This window comes from Saccoglossus kowalevskii, chromosome 20, assembly GCF_978046115.1.
Source record: "Saccoglossus kowalevskii chromosome 20, keSacKowa6.1, whole genome shotgun sequence".
Classification (NCBI taxonomy): domain Eukaryota; kingdom Metazoa; phylum Hemichordata; class Enteropneusta; family Harrimaniidae; genus Saccoglossus; species Saccoglossus kowalevskii.
The window spans coordinates 6,272,242-6,283,407 of record NC_140660.1 but is presented as its reverse complement, the minus strand read 5'-3'; the positions used below and the strand labels follow the sequence as shown (position 1 = coordinate 6,283,407).

Sequence of the window (11,166 nt, the reverse complement as noted above, 5' to 3'; positions counted from 1 at the left end):
ACTGTTTACTCAATACACTCATTGCCACGCTAGTCCACTCACTTTATAATCAATTTACCCACCCACTCATTGCCACAGCAAACCACACACTTTTTACTCAATTCACTCACCAACACATTGTCACACTAACCCACTCACTGTTCACTCAATTCACTCACCAACTCATTGCCAAACTAACCCACTCAATTGTTACTCAATTAACTCAGCCACTCATTGCTAAACTAACCCACTCACTGTTTACTCAATTGACATACACCCACTCATTGCCACACAAATCCACTCACTTTTTACTCAATTTACTCACCCACACACTGTTTACTCATTACACTCATTGCCACGCCGATCCACTCATTTTATAATCAATTTACCCACCCACTCATTGCCACAGCAACCCACTCACTTTTTACTCAATTTACTCACCAACACATTGTCACACTAACCCACTGACTGTTTACTCAGTTCACTCACCAACACATTGTCACACTAACCCACTCACTGTTTACTCAATTCACTCACCAACTCATTGCCAAACTACCCACTCACTGTTTACTCAATTCACTCACTCATTGCTACACTAACCCACTCACTGTTTACTCAATTCACTCACCCACACATTGCCACACTAACCCACTCTCTGTTTACTCAATTCACTCTACCACAGTAACCCATTCTCTATTTACTCATCAACTCATTGCCACACTAACCTAATCAATTGTTACTTAATTCACTCAGCCACTAATTGCCACACCAACCCACTCACTGTTTACTCAATTCACTCACCAACACATTGCCACACTAACCCACTCACTGTTTACTCAATTCACTCACCCACACATTGCCACACTAACCCACTCTCTGTTTACTCAATTCACTCTACCACTCAATGCCACAGTAACCCATTCTCTATTTACTCATCAACTCATTGCCACACTAACCTAATCAATTGTTACTCAATTAACTCAGCCACTCATTGCTAAACTAACCCACTCACTGTTTACTCAATTCACACACACCCACTCATTGTCACACAATCCCACTCACTTTTTAGTCAATTTACTCACCCACACACTGTTTACTCAATACACTCATTGCCACGCCGATCCACTCATTTTATAATCAATTTACCCACCCACTCATTGCCACAGCAACCCACTCACTTTTTACTCACCAACACATTGTCACACTATCCCACTGACTGTTTACTCAGTTCACTCACCAACACATTGTCACACTAACCCACTCACTGTTTACTCAATTCACTCACCAACTCATTGCCAAACTAACCCACTCACTGTTTACTCAATTCACTCACTCATTGCTACACTAACCCACTCACTGTTTACTCAATTCACTCACCCACACATTGCCACACTAACCCACTCTCTGTTTACTCAATTCACTCTACCACTCATTGCCACAGTAACCCACTCTCTATTTACTCATCAACTCATTGGCACACTAACCTAATCAATTGTTACTTAACTCAGCCACTAATTTCCACACCAACCCACTCACTGTTTACTCAATTCACTCACCAACACATTGCCACACTAACCCACTCACTTTTTACTCAATTTACACAGCCACTCATTGCCACACAAACCCACTCACTTTTTACTCAATTTACTCACCCACACACTGTTTACTCAATACACTCATTGCCACGCCGATCCACTCACTTTATAATCAAGTTACCCACCCACTCATTGCCACAGCAACCCACTCACTATTTACTCAATTCACTCACCAACACATTGTCACACTAACCCACTCACTTTTTACTCAATTCACTCACCAACACATTGTCACACTAACCCACTCACTGTTTACTCAATTCACTCACCAACTCATTGCCACACTATACCACTCAATTGTCACTCAATTAACTCAGCCACTCATTGCTAAACTAACCCACTCACTGTTTACTCAATTCACACACACCCACTCATTGTCACACAAACCCACTCACTTTTTACTCAATTTACTCACCCACACACTGTTTACTCAATACACTCATTGCCACGCTAGTCCACTCACTTTATAATCAATTTACCCACCCACTCATTGCCACAGCAAACCACACACTTTTTACTCAATTCACTCACCAACACATTGTCACACTAACCCACTCACTGTTCACTCAATTCACTCACCAACTCATTGCCAAACTAACCCACTCAATTGTTACTCAATTAACTCAGCCACTCATTGCTAAACTAACCCACTCACTGTTTACTCAATTGACATACACCCACTCATTGCCACACAAATCCACTCACTTTTTACTCAATTTACTCACCCACACACTGTTTACTCATTACACTCATTGCCACGCCGATCCACTCATTTTATAATCAATTTACCCACCCACTCATTGCCACAGCAACCCACTCACTTTTTACTCAATTTACTCACCAACACATTGTCACACTAACCCACTGACTGTTTACTCAGTTCACTCACCAACACATTGTCACACTAACCCACTCACTGTTTACTCAATTCACTCACCAACTCATTGCCAAACTACCCACTCACTGTTTACTCAATTCACTCACTCATTGCTACACTAACCCACTCACTGTTTACTCAATTCACTCACCCACACACATTGCCACACTAACCCACTCTCTGTTTACTCAATTCACTCTACCACTCAATGCCACAGTAACCCATTCTCTATTTACTCATCAACTCATTGCCACACTAACCTAATTAATTGTTACTTAATTCACTCAGCCACTAATTGCCACACCAACCCACTCACTGTTTACTCAATTCACTCACCAACACATTGCCACACTAACCCACTCACTTTTCACTCAATTTACACAGCCACTCATTGCCACACAAACCCACTCACTTTTTACTCAATTTACTCACCCACACACTGTTTACTCAATACACTCATTGCCACGCCGATCCACTCACTTTATAATCAAGTTACCCACCCACTCATTGCCACAGCAACCCACTCACTATTTACTCAATTCACTCACCAACACATTGTCACACTAACTGTGGTGGATAAGTTTATATCGCAAAACTAGGCGTTGGGGTGTTCTTTTCGTCACATAAAACGAACTGACTAATCATGCGGAATTGTTATTGAAACGGACATCGATTGCGTTGTGTTTTCTTGAGTTGAACAGACGTGAGATATAATTCAAATTGGTTTATTTGTACTCAACATGAACATCAATATGTTGTACAGCAAATACTTCTTGGTATAAAATATAGATCGCTAAATAATAGCTCCATGAGGAGTTGGCATCGTAGAGAGCATAGAAAGGAGGGTGTGCATAACGAGCATCAAGTTGCGAAGCTACCATAGAAGGAATTACAGCGACGGCCTGAATCGGACTTCTCACGACAGCGCTTTGCCTGGTTAATGTAATTGTCAACGTTAGAGCGGCATTTGTCTCGGTGACAGCTAATCGGAGAAGTGCCAAACACGTGTTTGTACTCTAGAATATATCATGCCAAAACGTTCCGAAAATAAAACAACGCTAATGATTGGCGCATACAAACGAAACATAGCGCTGTCATTCCATATTAGGAGTGACACGCGACTAACACGAGGCAGAACTTTGGTGGGAATTTTGGGCGGTAAACAGACAAATACCGCGAGAACGCAATGGGAAACAATGTAGCGAACGTTTGGATATAGCGTCACGGTTGCTACAGAAACCGATCTAGTCTCTCAGGACTCAACTCGTGGTTATCAAAACAATGTCTGAAATTACAAACTAGCTTAGAGAACATCATACAGAAAGTAAAATTTGTTCATGTTAGATAACTGCGCGCGACATACTCCGGGGCGCAAAAATCACGAGAAGATCTCGGGATAACCTGAATCGAACATGATAAATTTTAAAATTAACTTGAATAAATCTCTGAAATTTAAATGACAGACTCTCAACAATAAACACATGTCAATCACATTGAACATCAGATATGAATTGTGAGTTTCAATCTTAGCTAAAACAGCAAATAACACGGTACAATGTATATCAAAAACAATACAGTATATCATGAACACATTGCAGATTTTGCTTTACAAATGATTCTCATTGAAAACTTGAAATAAAGTTACAGTGCGATACAAAGTTCAAAATTCTACAAAGTTATACAACACCATCACGGCACATTTGCCGTGTACTTTCGCTCGCTTTGAGCGCTGAAGCCCTTGGTTCGGGCCGACTAGAAAAGTCGTGGATTTGACTAGAAAATTCATTTTCAACGGACGGACTACCAATAACTTCTTCGGGAATTGAGAGTGTATTCTCTGGTGTTTCTGCATTAAGTTCGAGTGGATAAAGATGGTGTATAGAACGATTTGTTGAGCCGTTTTTGGTCTGTATTTCTACTACTCGGACGATACCGTCCTTGCCTGGAAGCAATTTAGTTACACGACCTAGTAACCAATGACATCGTTTTTTGATGTCCTGGTGTAATTGGACAATATCCCCCACCTTTATACAATTATTGGTTGTCCCTTTGATTTGATTCAAGTGACGCTCAGTTAGTGACGTCAAATATTCTCTTTGCCATCTCTTACTAAAAGCATTGTGAAGGGAGGATAAATACATAGCTCTTTTATTTGCAGTAATATTATCAATCTCAAAATTGGGTTCAGAAACACTAGGAATAGCTGGGGGTAACATTCTAATCTGACGTCCATTTAACAAGTGGGATGGAGTCAGTGGAGCTAAATCTTCGACACTTGCGGAGAGATGAGTTAATGGGCGGTCATTTATTGACGACTCGACTTCGACTAAAATTGTGGATAGTTCGGTAAAAGTCACGTTGGCACGACCTAGAATTTTCTTCAAGCAATTTTTTGTTATGGCTATCATTCTCTCGAATAGGCCTCCGGCCCACGCCATTCGTTTAGGATTAAAACGCCACGATATACGATTTTTGGTAAGATAGTTTTGTATCTCAGGACTGGACTCGAGTCCTTTCAAAATCTTAGCGGCGGCTATAAATGTGGAACCGTTATCTGAGATCATTTTCCGGGGCGTTGACCGTCGAGCAGTGAAACGTCGCATAGCCAAAATGAATGATGCGGCGGTCAAATCTTGAGTTAATTCTAAGTGAATACATCGAGTTGAGGCGCACGTAAAAATTAGTACATAAACTTTACTAGAAAGACCAGTGTGTTGGTCCCTAACGAACAAATGTCCCGTGTAATCTGTTCCGCAGAATTCGAATGGGACTGCTTCCTTCACTCGAAAATCAGGAAGTGGAGCTTGAGTAGGAAGGGGAAATGGAGTTCCATCGACCTTCTTACAAACGACACAAGATCTCAATGTAGAATTCACATGTCTGCGAATCGCGGTGATCCAATATTTTTCCCGAATTTTGTTAACTGTGGTTAACGGCCCACCGTGGTTTAATAAATGATGAGCATCAAGAATTATGAGCGTAGTAAACCGATGTTTACCAGGAAGGAGTATTGGATGCATGGTTTCGAAAGGAAAGTCGGTATTCTGAAGCCGACCACCAATTCGCAGTATTGACTTATCGTCAAGAAATAGTTTAAGTTGTTTTTGAAGTACGACATGTCTAAATTGTTGTCTCCGAATAGAACTGACAACGTCTCCGAAATGTGTTGACTGAATCGATGTCAACCAAGCGTGTTCCGCGTCGTATATCTCCTGTGTTGAGAGAGCAAGTCTACTTGACAAATTACTCGGAGTGTGGTTCAATTTGGATTTGAGTTTCGAAATGAAACGAAATATATAAGCAGTTGCTTTCAACAGACGATGTAGATCGTTGAAACGGCGAATATCGATAATCTTTTCAAGACTAGGTTCTGAGTTTGATTCAGTTGCGTGAATAATCTCCTTCGGTGCGATGTTTGGCTCATTGTGAAGTTCAAAATGGTGGCCGAGTAAATTGTCAGATTCAGAGGCGACATGTAACGAAACGATCTGATCATTAATTTTGGAGTTTTGTAGCTCAGGAGGTTCGCGGTTTGTATCGATGATATCTCCTGACACTGTTTCAGCAGTTTTTATGAAATCTTCTGCTGATTTATGGAAATGAGGACTAATTTCGTTCTCCGAATTGACATGTCCTCTGGATTGACTTGGGGGCGTACAAAGTAGCGGTCGATCGCTAACGGTGTCACTCGTACCAGTGGTCGGACACTGGGCACATTTCTCGGACACTTTTGGGGTCGAAATATTATTTTCAATTTTGGATTTTTCGGTATATTCTTTGTATTGTTGTTCATGTGTAATGTTGAGTGCCTGCTGTCTTGTAATCGTATCTTTAACACCCACTGACTCCAGGTCCCAGTAACTAGCAATCATTTTATCCATTACACTGTCATGTGCTCGGATAGAAGCAATGGTGAATGAATTTGTTTTGTTTGTCCTGTTGTGCGTAGTGAAAGGCCCTGACAGTAGGTACCCAAAGACAGTCGGTATAGCGTTTGGTTTGCCCCTAACTATGCGTGAGTTGTGTGTAACAAAATCCCAATAGTGATCGGCGCCTATCAAAATATCGATGTTTAATGTGGATCGATTTGACGGCGGATAGGCCAACGATAGACCTCTCAAATGTGGCAAACGTGCAATATCGTAAGTTACAGTGTTCTCCAATCCCTCGGAAATACAGTCGACCATCAGTACATCGATCGGGGATTTAATGCCACCTTTGCTTTGTAGTGACAGCGTGGTTCTCGGTATGGACTGCACACCGGAACGCGGATTGGAGAACGAATTCAGACTCAATAATTCGTTATAATTTGGGATTACACCTAGTTTACGTGCGAAAGAGTTTGTGACAAAGCTTCTATCACTGCCATTGTCAAATAGGAGGGTAGCAACACAGTTAGTACCTCGAAAATGCGTACTAACTCGTGCGGTTTGAAGCATTGCGCGTCGCGGACTGTCAGAGTTAATTTTTGAGTCACTACCGGTAAAACGCGATTGTTCACCAGTATTTGCTGAATGTGAAAAATGCGAGTTTGCCGTGCTAGAATTCGTTGAATTTGTTTGCGCAGTTCCAGATTTATCAAAATGAATTGACGTATGATGTTTACTCTTACAAACACGGCAAGTGAAATGAGACTTACATTGAGACAACATGTGCTTTCCCAAACAATTAAAGCATCGTTTGTTTTGGGTAATAAATTCGACTCGATCCTTCCTAGTTGAAATATTTGTACAATTTGTGGTGTAATGCTTGCCTTTGCAATATATGCAATGTGGGGTTCTGTCACCAATTTGTGTTCTACCATGAGTGTGATCAGTTTGTGTGACATGGTTTTGTTTCTGTTGATCAGAATATGTGGTACCACTGTAAGATTTGTCAGTATTATTGTAATTACGACGCCCATATCGTTTGGACTTGAACTGTGTTGAGTCATGTGTACTCTGGGTGAAAGCATGTATTGCTGAAGGGTTTGTGTCGTAATCTACCTGACCTATGGCGAGGATTTTAACCTCATGTAACATGTGCTGACTGAGTGTGACTAACGTCCATTCCCCGCTTGGGTTGGATCGCGCTAAACTTTGTTGAAATTGAACTGGGAATGTATCCAGTATCATGGGTATGAGGAGTTTCTCATAGCCCGCCTCTGGTACACCTAATAAACGAAGTGCCCTGATGTGCTTTTCCAGGGTATCATGATATTTCCGTAAAGAATTGGCATCATAATTGGGTGCGTCTGCTGTGCGTAATGCACGCATGTGAGCAGCGATAATTTGATGTGGCTGGCCGAATCGTTTGGTCAAAAGCTGGAGTGCCAAACTGTAATTTACTATAGTAAGATCTAAGCCGGTTATTACTTCTAAAGCCTCCCCCTCTAACGACCTTTTCAAATAAGCAAATTTGATTATAGGACTAAGTTGTGGATTTAAACCTACAGCAGCATTGAACATATCCCAAAATTCAGCCCACCCCGTATACTCGCCTGAATAGACGGGCAAATCAATACGTGGCAATTGAACAGAATTAAATTGAGTGTATTGTGGATTCATACCTGAAATATGAGCTGTTGGAATTGAATTGTTCAAAAAGTTATTTTGTGTAACTTCTACTTGAGGCACTGGTGCATTAGCGGGTTGATCGAACTGTTGTACAGGTGGTTGAAACGCGACTTGAAACGTCGGTACTGGGGGCGCGACTTGAGGTGTCGGCGGCAGCACGATTTGAGGTGTCGGCGGCGGTACGACTTGAGGTGTCGGCGGCGGTACGACGTGAGGTGTCGGCGGCGGTACGACTTGAGGTGTCGGCGGCAGTGCGACTTGAGGTGTCGGCGGCGGTACGACTTGAGGTGTCGGCGGCGGTACGACTTGAGATGTCGGCGGCGGTACGACTTGAGGTGTCGGCGGCGGTACGACTTGAGGTGTCGGCGGTGGTACGACTTGAAGTGTCGGCGGCAGTGCGACTTGAGGTGTCGGCGGCGGTACGACTTGAGGTGTCGGCGGCGGTACGACTTGAGATGTCGGCGGCGGTACGACTTGAGGTGTCGGCGGCGGTACGACTTGAGGTGTCGGCGGTGGTACGACTTGAGGTGTCGGCGGCAGTGCGACTTGAGGTGTCGGCGGCGGTACGAGCTGTTGGACCGGTGCTTGTTGATCATCTGGAGGGATTGGTTGTTGATTTACTTCGTGTTGACCAAGTTGTGGGACTGGATGTAATTCTTGCTTCGCTGGCTTGTTTTCTGTCAGGAATAAATTGATCGAACTAAACCTCTCTAGTAATTTGAGTTCGATTTCTTCTGTTTCCGTAAACTCTGCGTCCAGAACATCGGCGTAATTTCTGACTTCATCGCAGGCCTTTTGTAAGTTTGAGATACGATTGTCAAGTGCTAGTATGCTTACTTTGATCAGCCGATATACTTCAGATTTGTTGTCAGTGACTTCAAAGTCTTGGATTCTATCCTCAGCAAGTGTCAACGCGATATTTAATTGAGTCACAACTTTGTTCAGTCTATCCATTGCTTTGTTCAGGATTCTTCGAGGCATGATGAATCAGTATTGAATATCCTGGTCTCGGCACCAAATTTATGTGGTGGATAAGTTTATATCGCAAAACTAGGCGTTGGGGTGTTCTTTTCGTCACATAAAACGAACTGACTAATCATGCGGAATTGTTATTGAAACGGACATCGATTGCGTTGTGTTTTCTTGAGTTGAACAGACGTGAGATATAATTCAAATTGGTTTATTTGTACTCAACATGAACATCAATATGTTGTACAGCAAATACTTCTTGGTATAAAATATAGATCGCTAAATAATAGCTCCATGAGGAGTTGGCATCGTAGAGAGCATAGAAAGGAGGGTGTGCATAACGAGCATCAAGTTGCGAAGCTACCATAGAAGGAATTACAGCGACGGCCTGAATCGGACTTCTCACGACAGCGCTTTGCCTGGTTAATGTAATTGTCAACGTTAGAGCGGCATTTGTCTCGGTGACAGCTAATCGGAGAAGTGCCAAACACGTGTTTGTACTCTAGAATATATCATGCCAAAACGTTCCGAAAATAAAACAACGCTAATGATTGGCGCATACAAACGAAACATAGCGCTGTCATTCCATATTAGGAGTGACACGCGACTAACACGAGGCAGAACTTTGGTGGGAATTTTGGGCGGTAAACAGACAAATACCGCGAGAACGCAATGGGAAACAATGTAGCGAACGTTTGGATATAGCGTCACGGTTGCTACAGAAACCGATCTAGTCTCTCAGGACTCAACTCGTGGTTATCAAAACAATGTCTGAAATTACAAACTAGCTTAGAGAACATCATACAGAAAGTAAAATTTGTTCATGTTAGATAACTGCGCGCGACACTAACCCACTCACTTTTTACTCAATTCACTCACCAACACATTGTCACACTAACCCACTCACTGTTTACTCAATTCACTCACCAACTCATTGCCACACTATACCACTCAATTGTTACTCAATTAACTCAGCCACTCATTGCTAAACTAACCCACTCACTGTTTACTCAATTCACACACACCCACTCATTGTCACACAAACCCACTCACTTTTTACTCAATTTACTCACCCACACACTGTTTACTCAATACACTCATTGCCACGCTAGTCCACTCACTTTATAATCAATTTACCCACCCACTCATTGCCACAGCAAACCACACACTTTTTACTCAATTCACTCACCAACACATTGTCACACTAACCCACTCACTGTTCACTCAATTCACTCACCAACTCATTGCCAAACTAACCCACTCAATTGTTACTCAATTAACTCAGCCACTCATTGCTAAACTAACCCACTCACTGTTTACTCAATTGACATACACCCACTCATTGCCACACAAATCCACTCACTCTTTACTCAATTTACTCACCCACACACTGTTTACTCATTACACTCATTGCCACGCCGATCCACTCCCTTTATAATCAATTTACCCACCCACTCATTGCAACAGCAACCCACTCACTTTTTACTCAATTCACTCACCAACACATTGTCACACTAACCCACTCACTTTTTACTCAATTCACTCGCCAACACATTGTCACACTAACCCACTCACTGTTTACTCAGTTCACTCATCAACACATTGTCAAACGAACCCACTCACTGTTTACTCAATTCACTCATCCACTCATTGCCACAATAACCTACTCTCTGTTTACTCAATTCCCTCACCCACTTCTTGCCACACTAACCCACTCCCTGCTTACTCAATTCACTCTCCCACTCATTGCCACACTAACCCACTCACTTTTTACTCAATTCACTCACCAACACATTGCCACTCTAACCCACTCACTGTTTACTCATTTCACTCACCAACACATTGTCACACTAACCCACTCACTTTTTACTCAATTCACTCACCAACACATTGTCACACTTACCCACTCACTTTTTACTCAATTTACTCACCCACACACTGTTTACTCAATACACTCATTGCCACGCCAGTCCACTCACATTATAATCAATTTACCCACCCACTCATTGCCACAGCAACCCACACACTTTTTACTCAATTCACTCACCAACACATTGTCACACTAACCCACTCACTGTTTACTCAATTCACTCACCAACTCATTGCCAAACTAACCCACTCAATTGTTACTCAATTAACTCAGCCACTCATTGCTAAACTAACCCACTCACTGTTTACTCAATTGACATAC

The 11,166-nt window shown here is 42.3% G+C and overlaps 1 protein-coding gene across 1 annotated transcript; it reads right to left on the bottom strand.

Moving 5' to 3' along the window:
- Positions 1–4,127: 4,127 nt before the first annotated feature.
- Positions 4,128–8,987, bottom strand: LOC146729955 (uncharacterized). Its single transcript, XM_085494721.1, has 2 exons — positions 8,639–8,987; positions 4,128–7,930 (listed from the first exon to the last, which is right to left on the bottom strand). The coding sequence occupies exons 1-2, from the start codon at positions 8,985–8,987 to the stop codon at positions 4,128–4,130; spliced, it is 4,152 nt and encodes a 1,383-aa protein (XP_085350847.1).
- Between the last annotated feature and the right edge of the window lie 2,179 nt (positions 8,988–11,166).

Excerpts from the sequence above, each read along its gene's own strand:
- LOC146729955 (XM_085494721.1), bottom strand. The coding sequence starts at position 8,987 with ATGCCTCGAAGAATCCTGAACAAAGCAATGGATAGACTGAACAAAGTT. Across the intron at positions 7,931-8,638 it reads ACATCCAGTCCCACAACTTG|GCGAGTATACGGGGTGGGCT; the intron begins GTCAACACGAAG and ends CCGTCTATTCAG.